This window comes from Melanerpes formicivorus, unplaced genomic scaffold (assembly GCF_026170545.1).
Source record: "Melanerpes formicivorus ecotype bairdi unplaced genomic scaffold, bMelFor1.0.p_v2 SCAF_29, whole genome shotgun sequence".
NCBI lineage: Eukaryota > Metazoa > Chordata > Aves > Piciformes > Picidae > Melanerpes > Melanerpes formicivorus.
The window spans coordinates 650,612-676,281 of NW_027142381.1; the positions used below are offsets into that span (position 1 = coordinate 650,612).

General features: G+C 46.6%; 1 protein-coding gene across 1 annotated transcript in view; it reads right to left on the reverse strand.

Moving 5' to 3' along the window:
* The window catches only part of GALNT17 (polypeptide N-acetylgalactosaminyltransferase 17), a 298,218-nt gene that overhangs the window by 209,126 nt on the left and 63,422 nt on the right, over window positions 1-25,670 (reverse strand). The window contains exon 2 of the mRNA XM_068154430.1: window positions 16,027-16,210. Within this exon, the coding sequence (XP_068010531.1) occupies window positions 16,027-16,210 (184 nt within the window). The remainder of the gene's footprint in view (window positions 1-16,026; window positions 16,211-25,670) is intronic.

Consider the following 25,670-nt stretch of genomic DNA (forward strand, 5'->3'; position numbering starts at 1 on the left):
AGGACCAAAGCCCACAGTCTGTTGGCCTATCTATCATCCCAGCCAAAGAGCATCCGACAGGGAGAAAAACTGGGAGCATTTCTTTGTTGATTTTAAAACAGTCCCCTTTGAACAAACTGAACACTGAATAACATCCAAACAGGCACGGACCGAAGGGATGGGTGCTGAAAATGAGTGTCTACAGCACTGCTGCATCAAAGTGAGGAGCAGCCTGAGCTCCTGTGCAGTGCAGATCCTGTGCTGTCAGGCTCTGATGCCAGGGCCGCTTTCAACTTCATCCCTCCCCAAACTGCTGAGCAGACTCTGTGTTTCCAGCAAGGAAGGCCTGGCACCATGCCAGCTGATGCCATCAAGCAGAGGAATGCTGACTCTGCTGCATGGGGGGCAACCAAACCCTCAACAATTACATGCTTGTAAGTCCTCAGAGATCATGGGGAGAAAGGCAGTAATGTGAAATGCTAAATTAACAGGGTATCTTTTGACATCCTCTATTGGAGGTGTCTACTACACATGTGATTGACCACGTAGACAATACTGCATATGGCTAATCAAGAGACATCAAGTCTAAGGCAGGAGTCAAAGCTCCCTTTGAGGTCAATGAAGAGACACTGACACTGCCAAAGGACAATTTATTCCACCCATCTATCTGAGGTATTAAGCATACTGCTGTCTGGAATAAGAGACTGATGTAGCTATTTTTGGATTCTCCTCAAGATTAAGAGAAACTTCTGTGCTGTGACTGTGACAGAGCCCTGGAGCAGGTTGCCCAGAGAGGCTGTGGAGTCTCCTTCTCTGGAGACTTAAAAACTCCACCTGGATGCACTCCTGTGTGGCCTGCCCAAGGTGATCCTGGTTTGGCAGGGTGGTTGGACTTAATCACCCCCAAAGGTGCCTTCCAAGGTGGTCCTGGTTTGGCAGAGGGAGTTAGAATAGATCACCTCTAGATGTCCCTTCCAACCCCTAGCATTCTGTGATTCTATGCTGTCTGGTATAAAGAACTGATGCAGCTATTTTGGGGGGAGGTGGAAGTGCCTTTTTTCTCTCTTAACCACAGGCAGACCTCGACTGAAGGTTCTGATGGGAAATCCACTCATGTGAGCCTGCACCTGCCCACCAGAGCCTCCCAGGCCAGTGGCTTCAGGGTGGCAATCACACCAGCAAGCTTTACCAAGGAGTTCACAGCTCTGCTTGGGTAGGTTGGTATAAAACTGTCAGTGCTGTAAGGCTCACCTGCCAGATTTCAGACGAAACCCTTGGTACGCAGCCTTCCTATCGGAGTATCTTAGTAGCATAGATCTCCCGGGAGCTCAGCATTTTGACATCCCCAGTAGATACTCAGGGCAATGAATAAGAAAAGTGGCCAACACTTGTGCAGCCTGGGACAGAGGGTGGAACACTGCCATTGCTGGAACAGCCAGCATAAAAATGATGAACTTAAAAGGCAGGATGGACTTTCAGAGACAGCTCTTCTCTTCTATAATAACAGATCCGCTCTGCTGACGGCTTTATGAACTGGGAAGATGAAAAGGTTTTTAAACCTTTTCTGTTATGTACAGAAATCAGTGGGTAAGTTTACTTAACCTCTGTCAGAATGAGATCAGCCTCAGCAGAGGGGTGTTGCTCAGCTCTGTCTGGCAAATTCCTGCCTGGTAGAAGTCACACAAGCAGAGCTCTACAACCTCACCAGCACAGCGCTGGCACCTCCGCTGCCACCCACCCACCCAGTGCAGGCTGCACACCGAATTCATGACAGCACATCATTTGGCAACAGATATGTCCCTGCTTCCTTGGGGGAAAACAAACCAACCAGTCACAAGCAGTATCAAAAGGGTCAAATAACAAGAGGATAGGGCCAATTTGGGTTTGCAGTTCTACTCATGCTCCAGTTTCAGGTAGTAGTCAACTGAATGCAATTGAACTGCCTATAAACACTGGTGCCACCTTAGTGGTTGGAGACATTAAGCATCAAGACCCAGGGAGGTGGTGGAGTCACTATCACTGGAGGTGTTTAGGAAAAGACTGGATGAGGCACTTGGTGCCATGGTTTAGTTGATTAGATGGTGTTGGATGATAGGTTGGACGCAATGATCTCAAAGGTCTCTTCCAGCCTGGTTAATCCTACCCTACCCAATCCTACCCTACCCTACCCTACCCTACCCTACCCTACCCTACCCAATCCTACCCTACCCTACCCTACCCTACCCTACCCTACCCTATCCTATCCTATGAGGTTAACAAACTTGAACACCACATAGGTAAGCAGTGATAGAGTTGAAAGGCAACACCTGGCCATCGTGTCTGTACTCTGGTTTTTCATGCAACACTTTTCCTCTGGTGTGATAAATGCAAAAGGCCAAACACTCACTGCAGTATCCTAACAGCTTCCCTCTGTGCCACAGCGGCAGCTTCACAGCATCACTGTGGTTGCATTTGCCCCTTTGAGGCTCTTCTGTTGTTACAGGCTGCAATCTCAACCTCTCCCAAAACAAAATATCAGAGAGGCAAAACTGGGAGAGAAAGTGAACCAGCCGAGAGCCCAAGGAAAAGCTTAGTGTGAAACAGTAACATCATTTAAATATCTACCAAGCAGGTTAAGAAGGGATCCAACCCAGCTAGGCTAGTTAGACAACAGCTGAATTGGAAAGGGGTTAAGAAAAAAACAAACATAAAAGAAGAAAAACCAAACCAACCAAACCAACCAACCCACCAAACCCGCCAGACAAAACCCATACAACACCCTCCGACATGAAAACAAACTCACTCTTCTATAATTCTTAGTGGTAATCCAGACATACCCTAGCAGCTGGATATCAGAGCCTTTGTGTTATGCCTATTCAATGCCTGCCTTTATATGAAGAGATCCAAAGCCAACAGATACAGAGCTGCTGTGCAAGCACAGACACTTTAGGAAGTCATTTACTGTTACTTAAACCCAGAGAACATGATTTAAGGCTAGAGATTTGTTTGCTGCTGCATGAGACACTAACAGGAGTATCTAAAGCCTGGCACACTTGATGCTAGCTCCTTTTGCACCCTGCCAGCCCCTAAAGGAGATAGATGTATACTGCAGGCTCATGTTCTAAGCACAGTCTGCCTTTGTAGATGCATTTTTAGGCAGCACTGACCATGTTGTACTTGATGTGAACAGACTGAACACAACATTCTATGGAAATACACACACTGACATATTTACAGCTTCACAGATTGCATCTAGTTGGAAAGGACTCAAAGGTCATCTGGTCCACCCTGCCTGCAGTCAGCAGGGACAGCTCCAACTACATCAGGCTGCCCAGGGCCACATCCAGTCTGATTTTCCACATCTCCAGGGACAGGGCCTCAAACACATCTCTTGGCAAACTACTCCAGAATTTTACCATTCTCATTTCAAACAACTCCTTCCTGATGTCCAATCTAACACTAGCCTCTCTAGTTTAAAACCAGAGCTACATAATCTACACCTTCCCAATACTTATTTTTATCCTCCACACACCAGAGGTTTACACCAGAGGTATACACCTGAAAAGCAGATAGTAGGAAAATTCAGGAGCCTCCTTCCTTCTCCTCCTCCCCTTTTGATTTCCATTGAACTTTTAGACTACACTAGACTAGAATAAACCAGGTTGGAAAAGACCTTTGAGATTATCAAGTCCAACCTATCACCCAACACCATCTAATCAACTAAACCATGGCACCAAGCACCCCATCCAGCCTCCTCCAGGGATGGAGACTCCACCACCTCCCTGGGCAGCACATTCCAATGACCAATCTCTCTTGCTTGGAAGAACTTATTCCTGACATCCAGCCCAAGCCTCTCCTGGTGCAGCTTGAGACTGTGTCTTCTTGTTCTGGTGCTGCTTGCCTGGCAGAAGAGACCAACCCCCAGCTGGCTACAACCTCCCTTCAGGGAGTTGCAGAGAGCAAGAAGGTCTCCCCTGAGCCTCCTCTTCTCCAGGCTAAGCAACCCCAGCTCCCTCAGCCTCTCCTCACAGGGCTGTGCTCCAGACCCCTCCCCAGCTATGTTGCCCTTCTCTGGACACCTTCAAGTCTCTCAATGTCCTTCCTAAACTCAGGGGCCCAGAACTGGACACAGGACTCAAGGTGTGGCCTAACCAGTGCTGAGCACAGGGCACAATGACTTCCCTGTTCCTGCTGGCCACACTATTCCTGATGCAGACCAGGATGCTACTGGCCTTCTTGGCCACCTGGGCACACTGCTGGCTCATGTTCAGCCTGCTATCAACCAGCAAATACTTCTCACATGACCTAAAAGAAAATCCTTTCTCATGTGCACAGCCAAACTTAAATTTGGCTTTGCTTTTCTGTCCATTGTCTGTAGTTACTCACACATCCCCTCCTGGCCCAGCCTTGCTTTGCCACTGGAAAACCAATTTATACTTTGCATTAATGCAGCTGAAAACCTGGGAGGTAAATTCTTACCTATCAATGATGCACTGACTGGATTGAGTGATTTACTCCCAAGTGGGCTGCAAAGCACCATGCCTGCAATACAATCTGTTATATATCATGTTACAATCTTCTGCTGTCTACACACAGGTAGTGTCTGAGCACACCCAGGCAGGTTTGAGCTTGCTCAAGTTTCCTTAAATCCCCTCATATATACTGTCTGCTTCTCAGATCTTGCTTACAGATCCAGACTGCCTTGTGGTTTTTTTTTGCCTTTAAATCTCAGCAGGAAAGGAAAAAACCTTGTACAGCCTTCTGAACTGGTGACAAGTAATTCCACAAAACAAAGCTATTGATTTCAAACAAGCTTCATTCATGTTCTCTTTGCCAGGATGTGAATTGATCTTCATTTGGCTTTTGTAAAGATTATGAACAAGCTTAGGAGAAAGCAAGTGTTCAGAGTGCTGGTCATACTGCCACTTCCTCATCATGCTCCATTCATTGATTGCTTATTTTAGTCTGGATTTTGCTGATTCAGTTGCACATGTCTTCTTGCAAAAGGGATTATCAATGTTAAATCAATTGTGTCTACCCTGTCAAGCACGTGGAAAAGCAAACCATTTTCTATTACCCAAGCCCTGGAAGAGACTTAATGCTGTCTGCTACAGCTCAGTCTTTATGGATTCAGAACTAGATTCTCATCAGCTATTTCTGATGATTAAAACTCCCCACAATTCCCCAGGAAACTTGACTTTAAAGCACCCTTCCCTATTTCCTGCAACAACTTTTCAGAGGCCTGCTGCTTTATGTCTTAGAATTAAGGTATGAAAATATGCATTAGGATTTCAATATTTAGGGGGAGACAGGCATTTATCATGCACTCAGAAAGTGCTTACCCAGCAGGTTGCAAGGAATTATCTACACAGTTGTAAAAACAGAATGTGCAGAACAGGATTTATTTATTTGAGAGCTGCTTGCAATAAATTTATTAGGTTGAGCCAGATCTAAGGGACATAAAAGCCAGAACAATTCCAAGTGTCACAGACACTTACCCATTTCTCCCCATGCACAGGAGCTATTTCACACTTGTGAAGGAAGAGGATCATTGAGATCTCCTCACTCTAGGACTTACTGAGTGGCCACAATGTGGGGACAGTGGGAAGAAGGTGAAAAAAATCAGTAATGAACTCTAAGATTACTTGAAAGGATTCATGCTCTGTGGTTGACTGTCCTTTGATCAAGCCATCAGCTGTAGGACAAGCCCACCCCTGTACAGGTCACCCTTCCCAGTGAGCTGCACATGTCCAGACCAGCAGCTGAAGGCAACAACCCACTGGCCAAGGGAGCCAACACACCAGACTGCTGTGGATCATAGAATGGCTCAGGTTGGAAGGGACCTTAGAGACTGTCTACTCCATCCTCCCTGCCATGGACAGAGATGCCTCTCAACTAGAACTGGTTGCTCAGGAACTCATCCAACATCTTGAACTTGAACACCTCCAGGGAGGGGACATCCACAACTTCCCTGGGCAACCTATTCCAGAGTCTCACCACCCTCATACTGAAGAACTTCTTCTTAAAATCTAGTCTAAATCTGCTCTCCCACAGCTTAAAACCATCCCTCCCCTTGTGCTGGGAAACTGAACAAATGACTTCAGGACCAATGCTGTCAAGACATCACCGTTTGACTCATACCTCTGCTGGGCTTGGCTGTGAACAGGCAACCTATTTAGAAGCTCTCTGCAAGGCATGGAAGCAGACTGGTAGCACAAGCAGCACAAGCTTTGATTTCCTTTGGAAGGCATACTTAAAAGAAGTTTATCCAAGGCTTAATTTGGTTCATTTATTTTCCTAAGTGCAGTTTAGTCAGAAGTGTTTATGATAACGCAGGTATTTTTCAACACTGGAGTTCAGAAGAGCACAACAGCAAGTTGTTGAATTATACTAATCCCATCCTCTGCCAAAGCAGGCATTTAATACTTAGGTTTACATTAGGAAATGTTTTATAGCACACTTCACAGATAGAAGACTTCCCTGAAGCATCATGTTCCAAACTTGTAAGAATAGGCAACGTAGCCTGGGAGGGAAAATTGACAATTAGCAGAATCTACTGCATTTAAAAAATGAGTCTGTTTGGTACAGTGTGTTTAAAGCCAGAGTCACAGCATTTCAGGAGTACAATAGGAAGAGAATCTCAGAGCAGCCACTACACAAATTCTGGAGCTACTTCCCAAAAGCACTTTCTTACCAACTGAGTTGAAAGAAGACATTTGGACTTCTAAGCACCGAAGGCTTTTGAGACACTTCTGACTCCATACACAGCACACAGTTGTCAGACAAAGCACAATTCCATGACCTTTACTTCAAAAGAAAGGAAAAAGAGAGCTGTCCTGTGTCCCTTAACTAAATACAGAAGAGAAACAAAAATATAAACCCTTAAAACTTTTCAGGTGGAAGTCAGACACAGTCAGTTCTAAGGTGGCTTTTCACCAGCCCTACCAAGTGCCGGGTTCTGCACATTGGCCACAACAATCCCAGGCAGTGCTACAGGCTAGGGTCAGAGTGGCTGGAGAGCAGCCAGGCAGAGAGGGACCTGGGGGTGCTGGTTGATGGTAGGATGAACATGAGCCTGCAGTGTGCCCAGGTGGCCAGGAGGGCCAATGGCATCCTGGCCTGCATTAAGAACAGTGTGGCCAGCAGGAGCAGGGAGGTCATTGTGCCCCTGTACACTGCACTGGTTAGGCCACACCTTGAGTCCTGTGTCCAGTTCTGGGCCCCTCAGTTTAGGAAGGAGGTTGACTTGCTGGAACGAGTCCAGAGAAGGGCAACAAAGTTGGTGAGGGGCTTGGAACACAGCCCTGTGAGGAGAGACTGAGGGAGCTGGGGCTGCTTAGCCTGGAGAGGAGAAGACTCAGGGGTGACCTTATTGCTCTCTACAACTACCTGAAGGGGGGTTGTAAACAGGCAGAGGTTGGTCTCTTCTCCCAGGCAGCCAGCACCAGAACAAGAGGACACAGTCTCAGGCTGCGCCAGGGGAAGTTCAGGCTGGAGGTCAGGAGGAAGTTTTACACGGAGAGAGTGATTGCCCATTGGAATGAACTGCCCGGGGAGGTGGTGGAGTCGCCGTCACTGGAGGTGTTCAGGAGGAGACTTGACAGGGTGCTTGGTTACATGGGTTAGTTGATTAGGTGGTGTTGGATGATAGGTTGGACGTGATGATCTTGAAGGTCTCTTCCAACCTGGTCTATTCTATTCTATTCTATTCTATTCTATTCTATTCTATTCTATTCTATTCTACCTGCCTGCATGGTGTGCAAGGCAGCACGCTGCTCTGTGCTGGGGGGCTGGCTCCTTCTGAGAGGTCACACACAGAGAAATAACCAGCAAACACCCAGTGCAGCTGGAAAAGCCTGCCTTTAGAGGCTTTACCCACCCAGTGCTCAAGAAAAAGAATTACTGGCAGTCCAGTAAGAATCACCCCATGCACGCATGGAGGAATAAAGATCGATACCAGTATTTATTCAAGAGCCTGCTGGGTTGTATCCCTGCTGGAAGAGCAATGAAGCAATAAAGCAGCTTTTTCCTCTTGTGCAAATCATCCAAGAGGCACCAAAGGTTGCAGCACCTTCCCTAGAAAGGCAGATGGGGTGCATGGCTTCCCCAAACGCAGGCATGGCATGCACACACAAGGCAGCAGTGGTGGCTCTTCAGATCCCAAGAGCCTTCATGAGGCCAGAGAAGGAAAACCCAAAGTGTTTCAGGTCTGAAGCTGAGTTTAGAAGGATCCTCCTGCCCCTGTGATCTTCAGAGCAGAAAGGGGACAGGTTTGGCCCAACCTCAAACTCTCCTCTGGAGAGCACCAGAAGCTTGTGCAACCTGGCAGAATCAACATGCTTAAAGCTGCACAGAGATCTGACACACTGGGCAGAATGGGTTGTCCAGGAAGGTGGTTGAGGCCCCATCCCTGGAGGTGTTTAAGCCCAGGCTGGATGAGGCTCTGGCCAGCCTGATCTAGTGTGGGGTGTCCTTGCCCATGGCAGGGGGGTTGGAACTAGCTGATCCTTGTGGTCCCTTCCAACCCTGACTGATACTATGATACTATGAATGGGAAGTGTGGGTATAATACAGCCAGCAGCCTGTCTCTGAACCACAAAACTGATCTCGTTTTGGGGAGCCTTGTTCTGAGGCGCGTTTCTTTTACACCAGAGCTTTGGCACTGTTACTCACTGCTTGATTTCTTTACTTGCTCTCCTAGAAAATGTTCAGGTGGCCTGTTTCCAAGTATTGGAAATTATTACCTCTCCTTCTCTTTTTTATATGGCTGAAGTTGCCAAAAAGCCAAGGGCAAGAGCGTTTTTCACACAACGCTGGATCAGACCTACAACTACCCAGCAGAGGAGCAGACAGACAACTAGTTCAGGTTTTTTTCCCTAGAGATAAAAGTATCTTTTAACACACACCCACATGCTATCCAAAGTGAATTTCATATCTGCAACAGTCATACACTCTCTTTTTTTTTTTTGCCTTCTTACATCATCTTGATTCCTTTCTAGTTTTCCCTTCAGCTATCTGATGAAGAAAAAGGCCTACAACTTGCCTCTTTTCCTTGATATTGTCTGCATGTAGGATTGAAAAACAACAAACAATAAATAATAGAGAACCCTAAAACCTTGTTGCAAAAGGCAAAATGCTAATATTGTGCATGCAAGAGACAGAGAGCTCTTCTGACCTCCTCTCTTTGCAATAAACAGCAATGACTACAAATGAAGAGTCGTGAAACTCTATTTCCCAGCAAATATCACCAGCATAATTCAAGCAGTTTGTTTTTGTCTCCTTCTCCTCAGATTCATTTCATCAAGCCTGGCTAAACACCCCAGGGCAGCACACGACTCAGTAGCTGGTGGAATACCAGAGCTGTGCAGCTCCAGGAACGTTCCAGCTACTAACAGCTTGAGGAAAACCAGCAATGAAGAGCTCTCTCACTAGCTACAATAGTATTTGCAGATCTCAGCCATGCCCCAACAAAAAGGGGTGGAAAGCAAAAAGCTTTTTGCTTCAAGCAAAGTGTGAATGAGGTAGAGGTCTGTTCTGGGAAGAAATGAGAGGCCGAGACAGATGTCATGTCAGATGTGAGAAGCAGGACACAGAGCAGTCTCCTGCCCAAGTCATGACATACATCCTGGGTAAGGTCCCACACCAGTATCTTGCTACAAGAGAAAATGGAGACAAAGGCACCTGCAAAACCTTTTGGTTATTTTCACAATGGAAGAGATTTGCTCTCCTTTGCAACAAACAAGATAGCATATGAAACTTTCCTGAGCACCATCAGAGCCAACCAGAGGGCAGAGGCTGAGCCTCACAGCAGTCTTGGAGTCTGCAGGGGAAGATTGAGAGCAGATACAAACTGCATCCAGCATGAGATGAGAATATCTTAGGCCCAGCACAACAGAGAAGGCAGGTCTGGTCTCATAAGCAGGAGACTGAATGACAGTCTCCAAGGCCCACTCCCCTGGACAGCCTTAATGTTGGTGCCATGGTTTAGTTGATCAGATGGTGTTGGGTGATAGGTTGGACACAATGATCTCAAAAGTCACTTCCAACCTGGTCTGGTCTGGTCTGGTCTGGTCTGGTCTGGTCTGGTCTGGTCTGGTCTGGTCTATTCTATTCTATTCTATTCTATTCTATTCTATTCTATTCTATTCTATTCTATTCTATTCTATTCTATTCTGTATCTAAGTCACACCTACATTGATGACTTTCCAAAGATGTATTTGGTTTCCACTATAAAACCAAAATCCAATTCTTTGGCCTGGCAACACCCCAGTAACCAGAGTGGAGGCTGAAACCCAAAGGTAGTCCCACAGCAGAGGGCAAGAGTCTTTCCAGGGGTGGGGAGTCATCCCAAAAGGAGCAGTACCTCTAACTACAGCTTGCTCTCTCTACCTAGAATGTGTTCTAGCCCCCAGTATGTACATGCTGAGAGCCTGTGTAGGGCACACACAGATCACTGTGAATAATAATAAACCAAGAATGGATTTAGTTTCTCTTCAGTTAACTGAGTTATCAAAGAACAACCCCAAGTCTTCTCTAAACCCCTCATTTCCACAACCCCAAGTCTTCTCTAAACCCCTTTTCCACTATATCCCAGAGAAAGCCTTTCAACTTGCTGCTACACAGAAGTCTCTGCTAATAAAACTCAGCTCGAGCCAGATGGTGCTAAAAGGCCCAATTGCTCCCAGGCTCCCAAGGAAGGCAGCTACAGGAATAAATGGTGATTCAGCCACTTGAGACACTTGAGTGCAATGACTCTGACTCAACCCCCAAACACACCCCTGGGAAAAATTAAAATCAACTCAGTGATATGTAACTGTCCAAACTCTACCCATGGCCTCCAGGTGATGGTACAGCTCTACCCAGGACACTGCCCTGAGGCCATGTGGTCCAGCTAGCAAATGCAAACCTTTCACCAGGTTCATGCTGCATGAACACAAAAGCAGATCAAGCCCCAGATGCACACCACCAAAGTCTTTCCATGCTTTGCCTGATCCATATGCAGGACCCACGAAGCAGACAGGAGGGAGGGATAGGATCTCCTGGCTAGGAAGCCCTCAAAATATCTGAAACATCAAGCTGTGAAAGGAGCTTATCACTTACACTATTCCACACCCCCCTCCTTCACTTTGATATCTTGAAGCTTACCTGCACGAGAACAGCTGCTGAGAGCTTTGCAGCAGCAGGAATATGTCATCTTCACCCAATGGTTCAATAGTCTTAACCATTGTGGGTATTATTTCTCTTAAATCTACTTCTTAATCCCATAATGCCATAAAATACCACTGAATCAGAGCTTTGCAGGATTCCAGAAAGGAACAGACTTTTAAAGAGATAATGAGGACTCCACATTTACATTAGATAGGATTAAAAAGAGAGAATAGGGAAGCCAGAATGTACCAGACAGGCTAGGCAGATTATTTTGTGGGTTTCCTTAATTTGATTCCTTCAACCTGAAGCATCTGGTAATTCCTCTATTGGAGATTAGGCACTGGATAAGAATGGACAAGCAGATTGATCTACCATAGCCGTGTTTATTTTCCTGCTACACCTAGGAGGGGTTCCCATTAATGCACAGAATGAAACAGAGGTGCATAAAGTCTAGTGGCAAAGCAAAATCCCTAGGAGCCCATGTAAAATAAGCTTCACTTTCAATAAAGAAAGCAACACATCTTCTTAGCTTCCCCCATCCTTCAGAGGCAAGCAGAAAACACTGTGAATTGATCAATGAAAAACTCACAGCTCAGTCTCGTCCCTCACAGCTTTTGCAGAAAACCAAAGAAAATCTCACATTTCTGGGGGGAGGATTTGGGTCCTGGCAGCACCTTGGGCACCTCTAATCTAGAAGCAGTAATTGTTTTCCAGAACACTCAGGAATCTCATCTTGGAAGTTCAAAAACCTAATCAAACAAGATAGAAATGTGTTGCCTGTATCTATCTCGCTGTGACACTGCCCTGCAGTAAGACTTGAAATAGGGTCCCTTGCACCAAAAGAAAAGTTCTCCCTTATTTTAGTCAAAGGAGTGGCTTTCTGGGACATCCACACTGTAACATCATTATTTAGTCCACTGTAAAAGCACACTGCAACACACACACAGCTCAACCTTTCCTACACAACAGAAAGCCAGGATCAGAAACATCTCACTAAATTAGCTCAAGATGAAGGGCTCCCAGGCACAGCTCCCTTATGCTAGCAGCGCTATCATAGAATGGTCCAGGCTGGAAGGGACCTCCAAAGGTCATCCAGTCTGACCTCCCTGCAGTCAGTAGGGACATCCCCAACTAGATCAGGTTGCCCAGGGCCTCATTGAGCCTCACCTTGAATATCTCCAGGAATAGGGCCTCAACCACCTCCCTGGGCAACCTGTTACAGTGTTCCACCACCTTCATAGTAAAGAATTTGCTTCTAATATCCAATCTAAATCTGCTCTTCTCCAGTTTGAAACCATTGCCCCTTGTCCTCTCACTGCAGGCCTTTGTAAACAGTCTCTCTCTGTTCTTCTTGTAGCCCTCTTCAGGTACTGGCAGGCTGCTATTCGGTCTCCCTGGAGCCTCCTCTTTGCCAGGCTGAACACCCCCAGCTCCCTCAGCCTATCCTTAGAGCAGAGGAGCTCCAACCCCCTGATCATTTTTGTGGCCCTCCACTGGACCCAATCCATCAGTACCACACACATTATTCCATGCATCCATAATATCAGCAGCACTTTTTGGGGAATCAGTGCAGCATAAAGGCCAGTGGTACTCAGGTGGTGAACAGCAAGGCAGACTTTCTAACTTAAGCCTCAGAAAGCAGCCCTGGCTTTTAAGCAAAGGAAAAAAAAAATCTCTCAAATAAACTGAATAAATCTCAAATAAACTGAAATAAGCAGCCCTACTCAGACCACATCTGGAGAACTGTGTCCAGTTCTGGGCTCAGTTCAAGAGGGACAGGGAACTGCTGGAGAGAGTTCAATGAAGAGCCATGAGGACCTCCCTGAGCAGCCCATTCCAATGGCTAACAACCCTCTCTGTGAAGAACTTTCTCCTCACCTCCAGCCTAATCTTCCCCTGGCACAGCTTGAGACTGTGTCCTCTTGTTCTGGTGCTGGTTGCCTGGGAGAAGAGACCAAACCCCTCCTGGCTATAACCACCCTTCAGGTAGGTGGTGGAGTCACCATCCCTGGAGGTGTTCAAGAGGGGATTGGACATGGCACTTGGTGCCATGGTTTAGTAGTCATGAGGTGTTGGGTGACAGGTTGGACTTGATGATCTTTGAGGTCTTTTCCAACTTATTAATTCTATGATTCTATGGTTCATGGACTGGAGTATCTCCTTATTCCACTTCACTTTGGGCATGGTCACAATTTAGTCATGAGGTCTGTGGTGGCAGGTTGGACTTGATGATCTTTGAGGTCTCTTCCAACCTTGGTGACTCTGTGATAACATGGAGAGGAGGAGGACTGATCCACCATGGCTCAGCACTCAAGAGGGTGACACTTGATCGCAACAATCTTTTTCTTTCCATAAAGAGAGCATAAAAAGGATAAACCTATAAGCAGCATCCACTGCTAGGAGCAGTCTGAGTCCATCAGCATTCCAGACACTGAACAGCCTTTAGCTGAACCAAACAGGCTTTCACTATTATATTTATAACTAATACATGCTTTGTAATGCTTATCAGCTGGAGGGGTTTCAACAGTTTTTCCCCAATAATGCTGCAATTTCCAAGCCATTTAGGCTAATTTCTTTTGACTTGGATCTATTTTAATCAGAGACCAGGGTACTTGACTTAAATGGTTTGTATTAAACCCTTCATAAAATCAGCCATAAAACTGCAAGCACAAAATAGCGGCTGGATCTCCGAGGCAGGAGCAGAAAAAAAAAGCTTGAAACTTTTCCAATCCTCCAAACTCCAGCCTATTTCATAACCAAACCAACTGTTCTCTCACAATACCAAGACAACTGATCCCTAAAAACAACTCCCAAAGCAATAACTAAAAGACGCTCCTGGAGTTCTCGCCCAGATCAAGGACGCTAAGTTATGCAGCTGCAGTCAGTGCCCACAAATTCTCTCCAAAGTCTTAGCCCAGCTCCAAAATGATGCATTTTTAATAAACTCCTGTGTCTGCCCTGTCCTCTCCACCACCCTTCCATGAAATGATGGATAGTGGCACTGAAGAAGAACACAATGGAAACCTAAAAATGTCAGAATTAATCCTTTTCTTCCCCCTCCCCCCCAAGAGCTGAAAAGAAAAAACCCGACCACATTACTTCTCAAATTAATTCTCACAAAGTAATGCTGGCTCTGCTAGAAGTCAGAGTTCTGGATGAGAAATGAAAATAAGAAGCTCAGACTCAGGTAGCTGCTAGAGAAGGTCTCACTTGGGAGGATTTGTCATTGTAGTGGGATTTGCATCTCATAGAGCCAAAGGTGCCATGTGTGCCTGCAATTCATTTTGTCCAGACCAACCCTACCAGCAGAATTGGAGGTTGGGCCTCAGTCCCTTTGAAAACTCATCCAAGTATTTCTGTTGTCAGTGGTTGACAGCCTTGGAAACACTGAGTGGCTGCTTGAAATGCATGCAGGATGTAGAGAAATGAGGGAACAAAAGCTCTCCATGCTCTCACATCCTTAACAATTTGCCAGTACGCTGGAGATATGTAGCTGCATCCCCCTGCTGCATGATTTCCAGGGGCTTGCAGATGGCTTTGTCCCTGTCCTAATGACACAGGCATTGGACAAGTATCTTTCAGAATCTCAATCTCTTCTCAGCTCATTCTTTTTATTTTTTTTTTGTTATTTATCAGGAATTTCACTCCAGGCCTGGACAAATTGACACTTTGCTATTTTGAGGGAGATTCTGCTAGCTGTATCTAAAATGAACTTTCATAAAGATAAACTCACAGCCTGTCTTTTCTCACACTCTTAATAAAATGATTTGGCAGCTCATTTAAAGGCTATTCTTCCATGGTGCTTAGCAGGTAAATATCATCATTGCCATCCTCTCAAAAGGTCATTGTGGAAAAAAATCAGTAGAGAAAGGATATTGCTACCTGATCCACTGGGCTCTCTTTCAAAGGTGTTTGCACAGAGGTGTCACTGCTCAGCAGATGTTACTCTTTCTGACTGGCATTTTAAGCCTTTCCTCATGTCTTCCTTCAAAGGGTGAAAGTACTTTCCTTGCTCACAGCAACCTCTCTGGGCTGCATAAAGATCAACAGGAGATCCCACAGCATCATCCCAGGTGGAGGACTATGCTGGGAGGGCAGCCAGGGAGCCTCAGAGGTCTCGCAGGGACATGAAGGAGCTGACAGGGGAGGAGGAAGGGGGAGGCTTTGCCCACATTTACAGGGCAACAGACACCAACAGCCCTTTGCTGACAAAAGCAGGTTTGAGCTTCTGATCACATTATTACCACCCAAAAAAACGTATTGCTTTAGGAAAATAAAAAGGGAAGGAGAGGAGTGGAAAGAAATTGACTTTTTTCCCCTGATAAATTCTTTATGAACTATCTCAGCTTCAGCCAAACTACATGGGCTGCTCATCACTGAGCATGGCCCTGTGAAAGATAAGGAGGGAAGAATGAATAGTAGCACCACAAGAACATGAAAGCAACTACCACTCCTAGAATCATAGAATCAACCAGGTTGGACAAAACCTCAGAGATCATCAAGTCCAACCTATTCCCTAATACCTAACACCTCCTGACAACTAAACCATGGCTCCAAGTGCCACATCCAAGCCTTTTTTGAACACCTCCAGGGATAGTGAAGTCTGATTCCCCTCCAGGCCCTATACTTGCTGTGGTTGCATGGCCAGGGGGTCAGCATCCTGTCAGATTTATAGCAAAAGCCCTCTGGCTTCAAAGTACATTGGGCCAGACCCTAGTCCAGCATGAGAACAATATGGACCATCCAAGCCTTTTTTAAACTCCTCCAGAGACAGGGACTCCATCACCTCCCTGGGCAGCACATTCCAATGGCTAACAACTCTGTCTGGGAAGAACTTTCTCCTCACCTCCAGCCTAAACTTCTCCTGGCTCTTAGATGACACCCAAACATCTGCCCTCCATCATGGAGCATGGTACTTACTTGGTTGGGCGATAATCTGGTATGGAACGATCCAGTGAAATTTTCTCACTGAGGTAGGAGTTGTAGCCATATTTCTCATGTGGTCCTTTTGCTTTCTCCTCCTCATCAGGGGACAGCGTGGCTGGCAGCCCACCTTTACCACGTCCACCATAGCCTTCAATGAGACCAAGTGACTTGGACAGACCTTGAGAGAAAAGGAAAAAGCAACCACCGGCGTCAGAATTCATCACTCTCATTTCCAAGCTAGCAAAGAAACAAAAGTATTAACCTGAAAACACAGGGCTTTTGGATTTGATTTTCTGACAACATTTCAAATCCCAGTTCTTTGGCCCAATGCTGCAACAAAAAAAAAGGGACCTCAACCAACTGGACAGATGGGCAGAGTCCAATGGGATGGCATTCAACAAGTCCAAGTGCCAGGTGCTGCACTTTGGCCACAGCAACCCCAGGCAGTGCTACAGGCTGGGGTCAGAGTGGCTGAGAGCTCCCAAACAGAGAGGGACCTGGGGGTGCTGATCGACAGCCACCTGAATATGAGCCAGCAGTGTGCCCAGGTGGCCAAGAGGGCCAATGGCATCCTGGCCTGCATTAGGAATAGTGTGGCCAGCAGGAGCAGGGAGGTCATTGTGCCCCTGTACTCTACATTGGTTAGGCTGCACCTTGAGTACTGTGTCCAGTTCTGGGTCCCTCAGTTTAAGAAGGACATTGAGAGACTTGAAGGTGTCCAGAGAAGGGCAACAAGGCTGGGGAGAGGCCTTGAACACAAGCCCTATGAGGAGAGGCTGAGGGAGCTGGGATTGCTTAGCCTGGAGAAGAGGAGGCTCAGGGGTGACCTCATTGCCCTCTACAACTACCTGAGGGGTGGTTGTGGCCGGGAAGGGGTTGGTATCTTCTCCCAGGCAACCAGCACCAGAACAAGGGGACACAGTCTCAAGCTGCACCAGGGGAGGTTTAGACTCGAGGTGAGGAGGAAGTTCTTCACCGAGCGAGTCGTTCGTCATTGGAACGGGTTGCCCAGGGAGGTGGTTGAGTCATCGACCCTGGAGGTGTTCAAGGGGAGATTGGACGTGGCACTTGGTGCCATGGTCTAGTCATTGGGTCTGTGTTGATAGGTTGGACTCAATGATCCTCGAGGTCCTTTCCAACCTAAGTTATACTGTGATACTGTGAAATCTACCACGGTCCGGGTGCGCTGCTCCCGACAGCTCTGCCACCACAACCCAACGGATAACCTGTCCCAGGGATCCATGCATTCATTTAGTTGTTAGGAAGGTTATTTAGGCCTCCTTCTTACTCTCAGAGAGGTAATTACATATAAGGTTAGATGTCCCCAGGAGAAGGATAGCTTGAGCACAGAGTAAAAATAAAATAGGGTTGGTTAACTGCCAGCTGAATGAATTTTTGCTCAGTAGGAGCAGTGAACAGCATACAAATGGTATGGATTTAAAAACAATTTCCCCTCAAAGCTTTCTTATCTTTTAAAGTATAGCATCCCCAGACCTTTATCAAGCACAATTATTTCTTTATATCTGCATAGCTGAAGGAAATAGGCAAAGTTCAACACAAGCTGCACAAAGAAAAGAGCTATATTGGTGATTTGGGGCTGATTGAGGGAAGCCAAGTTCATGCTTGTGTTGTTCTTTATTAGAGAGGACACCTGGAGCTGTAATATCTTTAACTAGCAGAGACTCTTCTTTTTGTCAGAAACAACAACAAAACAATGGGCAATTTGGTTTTGTCATTGGGGCTTTGGTGGGTTTTCTGGTTGGTTGGTTGGTTTTCACAGGCTCAGAGGGTGTCAGGAGTTGGAAGGGACCCAGTCTCAAGCTGCACCAGGGGAGGTTAAGGCTGGAGGTGAGGAGAAAGTTCTTCCCAGAGAGAGTTGTTAGCCATTGGAATGTGCTGCCCAGGGATGTGGTCGAGTCACCATCCCTGGAGGTGCTCAAGAGGGGCTTGGATGTGGCACTTGGTGCCATAGTTTAGTAGTCATGAGGTCTTGTGTGACAGGTTGGACCTGATGGTCTTTGAGGTCTCTTCCAACCTCATTGATTCTATGATTCAAAGAGATCATCGAGTCCAAACCCCTGTCAGAGCAGGACCATACAATCTAGCTCAGGTCACAGAGGAACACATCCAGACAGGCCTTTGAAAGTCTCCAGAACAGGAGACTCCACAACCTCTCTGGGCAGCCTCTTCCAGTGCTCTGTGACCCTTACAGTAAAGAAGTTCCCCCTTGTGTTGACGTGGAGCCTCCTGTGCTGCAGCTTACATCCATTGCTCCTTGTCCTATCCTAGGGACCAGCTGAGCAGAGCCTGTCCCCTCCCTCCTGACCCCCAGCCCTCAGATATTTAGAAACATTTATTAAACCCCCTCTCAGTCGTCTCCATTCCAGACTAAAGAGCCCCAGGTCCCTTGTTGGTTTGGGATTTTTTGCTTGGTTTGGGTTTTTTTTGGTTCTTGTTTGTTTCATTTTGTTATTTTGTGCTGCTGTTTGTTTGTTTAAATAAAGGCACCAGGAAATAATTCCCTTTGTTTTAATGCCAGAGCCCTGATTCTAAGAGAACAGATTGCTGTCACCACTGCTACTTTTGAAGAGACAATAAGTTTATGCATAGAGCTTCATGATGACCATATTCCAGCTCCCACACCTACCATAGATCTGCACTGCCCTGGACAAAATATTTTGCCTGAGCTACAAAATGTGATGATTGCAGAGGTCTCTGCCAACCATGAGTCTCTAAGACACAGATTTAAACACTTTTTTTCTCTTCAACAACTAGGGATTGTGAGGCAGTAAGAAAATCTCTTATCAATGTAAATCGCAGGTCCAGGCACTAAATAGAGAGTATTATTACTACTCCTTTTGACAGGGAACCTCTAAACAGCCTTTCCAGGTAGGGAGCTTCTGAGAGTTGATGGAGTTCCTCTGACCGTGCTGGGCTTGATCAGATTTTATCTGAGGACAATAATAACAAATCAGCTGCAAGGAGCAGCTGGCTGTGACACGGGGATGGATTAGATATCCAGGCTGCCTTTTTCCATTTCCAGGCTCAGCAATAGTCAGAGGAAGAAGTCAAGAAAGGTGAAACTTTCTGGCCTGCAGAAGGCCAGAAGATCACTCGGTGAACTCCCTGACCCCAAACAGCTGGAGGGACAAGGTTCAGCTTGTTTATGAAGAGAGACTGATTTCATTTCAGACACAGGGCCAAGTTTCAGCTGGCTTATGAAGAGACATCAATTTGGTTGCAGACACAGACTCTAACAAAATCAAAACAGTATTTTTCTCACAAGGAGACCTTTTTCCTCCAAACCCCTATTTCCTTATCAAAATCAGATCCTTCTGCTCCAGCACAGTGCACATGCAGCTGCATCAGTTTCCTTAGGGCACTCTAGCTCGTGCTTCTCGTTACAGCAAAAAGACAAAATACCTTCCTGAGTTCACCAGCTGAGGGTTTTACCACTGTAGCAGACACATTCTAACAGAAACACAGTTTAGGATTTTGATTCCTTCTTCTTAACCTTCCCAATGAAATGTTGCCCCCAAAATCAGCAAGGAAATTTTACTGCCTGTCAATGTTAGCTCTTGGCCAGAAAGGCTATCAACCAAAGCTATAAAAGTCCTTCCACAGCATGCAGCACACTCATACTTCTACTAGAGGGATCCTCAGCACCTACCACTTTGCTTTTAAGCCTTGATTTTGCTTTTCTTCATGAAAATGTCAACAATACAGACTGAGGAGTTACTGGATAGCACAAGGACACCTTCCTTCTTTGTTCATCTGTGGGTTTATTACAGAATAAAGATGTCCAAGGGGATGGTGGACACTCACAAGCCCTATGAGGTGAGGCTGAGGAAGCTGGGGCTGCTTAGCCTGGAGAAGAGGAGGCTCAGGGCAGACCTTCTTGCTCTCTACAACTACCTGAAGGGAGGTTGTAGCCAGGTGGAGGTTGGTCTCTTCTCCCAGCACCAGAACAAAAGGACACAGTCTCAAGCTGCACCAGGGGAGGTTTAAGCTGGGTGTTAGGAAGAAGTTCTTCCCAGCAAGAGAGATTGGCCATTGGGATGTGCTGCCCAGGGAGGTGGTGGAGTCACCATCCCTGGAAGTGGTTAAAAAGAGCCTGGATGAGGCACTTGGTGCCATGGTTTATTTGATGAGATGGTATTGGGTGATAGGTTGGACTGGATGATCTCAAAGGTCTTTTCCAACCTGGTTAATTCTGTATTCTGTATCTATTTTGGTTCAAATCACCTTGAGCAGAACACCCCCACCATTCCCAAAATACAGCAAAGACATAGGCAAAGTCAAGACAGACCTATCTGTGTCCCCATGCCCTCAGCTATCTTGATGTAGCAGGCTGTGCTGTGACACAGCAAAAAGAATCATGGAATTGTAGGATGCCAGGTTGAAAGTGACCTCAAGGATCATCTGGTCTGACTTTTCTAGGTGATAACACAGTTCAAAGGTCCTGGTGAGATGAAGCCTCTCTGGTGACTGCACAATCACTGGAGAAATGCCAAGACATAACTTCATATTCAGCAGCTTTGACTGCCAAGCCTATAATGCCATCAGCTGCTTTATTCCAAGACCATAGTAGTGACAGCTACACACACCCCAATATGCACTTCTCAGCTACACGCACACACCCCAACATGCACTTCCCTGCTACACACACCCCCACCCCAACATGCACTTCTCTCTCCTAAGTATAGCCCTTATTTCTGCACAGGAACTTCTCACTTCCTCTACCACCATAAACCTCATCTCAGTAAGGACAGAGGAATCTGCCCTATTTAAACCAAAGAATCAATAAAAGGTGATTTCTTAATGTCTTGGGCAAGGCCCTACCACGAGACCATCAACCTCCCTTCCCATGCCACCCAGCCTAGCAAACACACCTGCAGGGAGAGCCTCAAAGATGAACATTCCCAGGTGCAATGTGACAGGGAGGATCTCCATGTCTGTCCCTGTGCTGGTTGAACATTTCATCCTCCAGTCTGGGCTGTCAGAAGGACTCATCCACACAGCTGAGATGTCACTTTGGTGCACAGCACATTCAAGCAACGCTCAAGCAATGTTTGGCAAGCATGATAATTCACATCCAAACAGAAGAGGGGAAAAAGTCACTTCCAAGTGGCTCAAAAGATGCCTCAGGAGAGGCAGGACTGCAAACAGTTACAACAGAACCAGCCAATACATTTATTCATTCACTTTTACTAGCCTCCTTTTAGGGCTTCACAAAAGAAGAGCACATTTCTGCATGGTTTTGCTACAGAATCATTGAACCACTGAACGGAGGGGGTTGCAAGGGACCTCTGGAGATGACCTAGTCCAATCTCTCTGCTAATGCAGTTTTGCCTAGATCAGTTTGCACAGGAACATGTCTGAGCAGGATTCTCCACAGAAGAAGCTCCACAGCCTTCCTGGGCAGCCTGATCCAGTACTCCAGCACTCTCAAAGTAAATGATTTTCTCCTTAGGTCCAAGTGAAGCCTCCTGTGTTCTAGTTTGCCCCTTGTCCTATCACTGGCCACTACTGAAAAGAGCCCAGCCCCATCTTCATGACCTCCACCCTTTAGTGATTAATAACCCTTGACCTCCAGGCTGCAGCCAGAAGACATAATTAATAACTTCATTCTTTATGAGCTCTTGGCATCCCTATGTGTTCTGCCTTTGAGTGCCTAATTCTCTTTGAATGTTTTATTTGCAAGGGTGTAGAAATGGCCTTCACCTAGTAGTTTCTTTTAAGTGGTCAGTTTATGATTTAGTTTTAGGAAAGCAAAGCACTCTTGCAGCCCAGAAGGCCAATGGCAGATCCAGAGAGGTGATTCTGCCACTTCGCTCTGCTCTGGTGAGAACTCACCTGGAGTACTGTGTGCAGGTCTGGAGCCCTCAATATAGGAAGGACATGGACCTGATGGAGAGAGTCCAGAGGAGGACCATGAATATGATCAGGGCATTGGAGCAGCTCTGCTACAAGGACAGGCTGAGGGAGTTGGGGGTGTTCAGCCTGCTATGGCACCTTCTTCCATTTTCCCTTCATAACCCAAGTGGAAAGATCATTTGGTTCTCATAGGACAAGTGAGCTGCCACACCATGTTCAAGCAGTCCAATGCTGCATATGAATGATTAAGTGCCTCTGGTCATGCAGCAGCACAAAGGGGACATGGCCTCTGAAGCCAGCTGCTGCCCACACACAACTATTCAGGGCTGCCTTGCAGCACAGCCTTCTACTGTGACCTCTTATTAGCACATGCTTGTAGCATCTTCACGCTTTGAAAACCTCCAGTCCTTTGCCAAACCTGCTTGAAACTGGCCCAGAAGGGCCAGAAGTTACACAGGGAGCCACAATGAACAAGAAAGAGGAAGAGCATGACCCCATAAGTTTATTCCTTGAAGGACAGGGCTAAAATGTAGAGTCAGAACTGTTCCCAAGTGACAGACAAAATCCTTTATCATTCTGGGCAGGCAGCAAAGCAGAAGTGCTGAACTGCCGCCAAGAAGTCTCTCCTGATGCCTGCTCCAGCCTATCCACAGCGATAAACAGCACTAATCCCCCACAAAAAAAGAGCTTGATCTTTGGAGTAAATTCACCCCTGAGTGAATTTTGCTAGCTCATGAGATGGTAATGGGCTGTATCAAGATTAGATGTTCAATGTAGATCAGAGCTCTGAGCAGTTGTGATCTTCACTCATCCTTAAGCCACATTCACCCAACAAGTGCCTCAGAAAGAAAAACAAGGTTTTGTTTATTTTTTTTCCTTCAGAATCTCCTAAAGCATCTGAATTCTGGGACAAAAGGAGTGTACTGCTCTCCCACTGCAGGAAAAGAAAGGAAGAAAGACACCACTTTGAGCTGCTAAGCTCTGAGCTGCTCCTGCTGCAATGGCCAGGCGTCGGATCCCCGGGGGACTGACAAAGAGTTGGTTTTCTTCAAGATGATGTGAAGATTTAATCTCTACAGCAAAACTATTCCCAGACTCAGTACAGTTAGAGCAAATGTATTATTCTCTCCTTCAACTTGCAGTATCTTTCATAAGGAGACAGGAGTTTTGTAGGGCAGAGGAAACCTTGGGTAAAACGCAATACGATGTGGGACACAGGCTTCACTTCTAAAGCACCCAGCCCAAGAGGCTCCCCAGGCAGCAGGCATGATGGAAAGGCATCCTGCTCTATGTCAGCCTGCATGAAGGGAGAACTTAACTCCACTGATCCAAACCCTAGCTGACAAAACATCTTTCACTAAGAAGGTGAGGGAGGAGGAAAGACACTGAAAAGCATTTCTGAGAAACATAGAATCAATAAGGGTGGAAAAGACCTCAAAGATCGTCAAGTCCAACCTGGCACCCAACACCTCATGACTACTAAACCACGGCACCAAGTGCCACATCCAATCCCCTCTTGAACACCACCAGGAATGGTGACTCCACCACCTCCCTAGGCAGCACATTCCAACAGCTAACAACTCTCTCTGGGAAGAACTTTCTCCTCACCTCCAGCCTAAACCTCCCCTGGTGCAGTTTGAGACTGTGTCCTCTTGTTGTGGTGCTGATTGCCTGGGGGAAGAGACCAACCCCCTCCTGGCTACAACCTCCCTTCAGGGAGTTGGAGAGAGCAAGAAGGTCTCCCTGAGCCTTCTCTTCTCCAGGCTAAGCAACCCCAGCTCCCTCAGCCTCTCCTCATAGGGCTTGTGCTCAAGGCCTCTCCCCAGCCTTGTTGCCCTTCTCTGCACACATTCAAGAGTCTCAATGTCCAAACAGGAGTCCTGAGCCTCAACACTGGGGGTGGAGGGAAAAGAACCAGAGGAAATAATACAGGAGAGATTTCTGGAACAGTAAATTTTTTTATGTCATCCTGCTGCCTGGCTTACAGAGTGTATATATAGAATCATTAGGGTTGGAAAAAACCTCTGAGATCATTAAGTCCAACCATCAACCCAACACCACCATGGCCATTAAACCACATCCCCAAGTGCCTCATCTACACTTTTTTTTCCACCCCTCCACCACTCCCTGGGCAGCCTGTTCCAATGCCTGACCACTCTTCCAATCAGAAATGTTTCCTAATATCCAACCTAAACCTCCCCTGCTGCAACTTGAGGACTTTTCCCCTCATCCTGCAGCTCACATTGGAAAGGCACATTCCCATAGGAAAGAGGAGCACGAACCCTTCCTTCTCTAGAGAAATAAATAATGCTGAAGGGTACTGGAAAATGAGGGAAGCATCAAGAGAAAATTAAAGCGGATGTCTTTGAAAAGTAGAGCTCTTATTAAGCTAAGTACCATGGATCTTCAAGCCCAAATGGCTCTCCTAGGCAAGCGTGCTTCTGGCCTCGCTACAGCCAGAGATCTGGAAATTAAGGAGAAATTTCTGACTCGGGGATATAAAAGCAGAACCAATGAGGTAAATGTGCTAATGGAAGCCACGTGTTACACTGCGCACGCTGCCTCTGCCTGACCTCCCACTGAAGATGGGGAGAGAGGATAGGAGAGAGGCTTTCAGGGGTGTTTTATGAGACAAAAGAATAGCTAGCAAAGGGTGAAATGTCGCAGGTTATGCTAGAAATCATGGAAACTGCTGAAGTTTTTAGTGTTGTCCTGCTGATCGCTGCAAATGCAGACTATTAAAGGCAGGACTCATTAACGCTAAGGGTAATTGGCAGACTAACAGGCACCAATTTTCCTTTGCAGCTTTGGTGGAACCTGAGATTTTGTGTTTTCTCCCTGCAGCAGTTTCTGCACGATTTTTACTCAGTCTTTGCTTAGACCTTTTGTTTAGCACGCTAAATAACCCTAGTTCCTCTGCCTATAGCTTCTACCTACTTCACAAGCCCTGTGGGGAGCAGCTGAGGGAGGTGGGGGTGTTTATCCTGGAGAAGAGGAGGCTCAGGGGAAACCTTATTGCTCTCTACAACTACCCAAAAGGAGGTTGTAGCCAGGTGGGGGTTGGTCTCTTCTCCCAGGCAACCTGTGGCTATAAAAGTCCTTGCACAGCATGCAGCACACTCATACTTCTACTAGAGGGATCCTCAGCACCTACCACTTTGCTTTTAAAGCTTGATTTTCCTTTTCTTCATGAAAATGTCAGCAATACTGATTGAGGAGTTACTGGACAGCACAAGGACACCTTCCTTCCTTGTTAATCTGTGGGTTTATTACAGAATAAAGATGCCCAAGAGGATGGTGGACACTCACAAGTCTTATGAGGTGAGGCTGAGGAAGCTGGGGTTGCTTAGCCTGGAGAAGAGGAGGCTCAGGGGAGACCTCATTGTCGTCTACAACTCCCTGAAGGGAGACTGTAGCCAGGTGGAGATTGGTCTCTTCTCCCAGGCAACCAGCACCAGAACAAGAGGACACAGTCTCAAGCTGTGCCAGGGAAGGTTTAGGCTGGGGGTGAGGAGAAAGTTCTTCACAGAGAGACTAATTGGCCATTGGAATGTGGTGCCCAGGGAGGTGGCGGAGTCCCTGTCACTGGAAGTGTTTACAAAGAGCTTGGATGAGGCACTTGGTGCCATGGTTTAGTTGATTAGATGGTATTGGTTGATAGGTTGGACTGGATGATCTCAAAGGTCTTTTCCAACCTGGTTAATTCTGTGTTCTCTACCTATGTAACATGCAACCAGGGGCTGCTCAAGGACTAGGGAAAT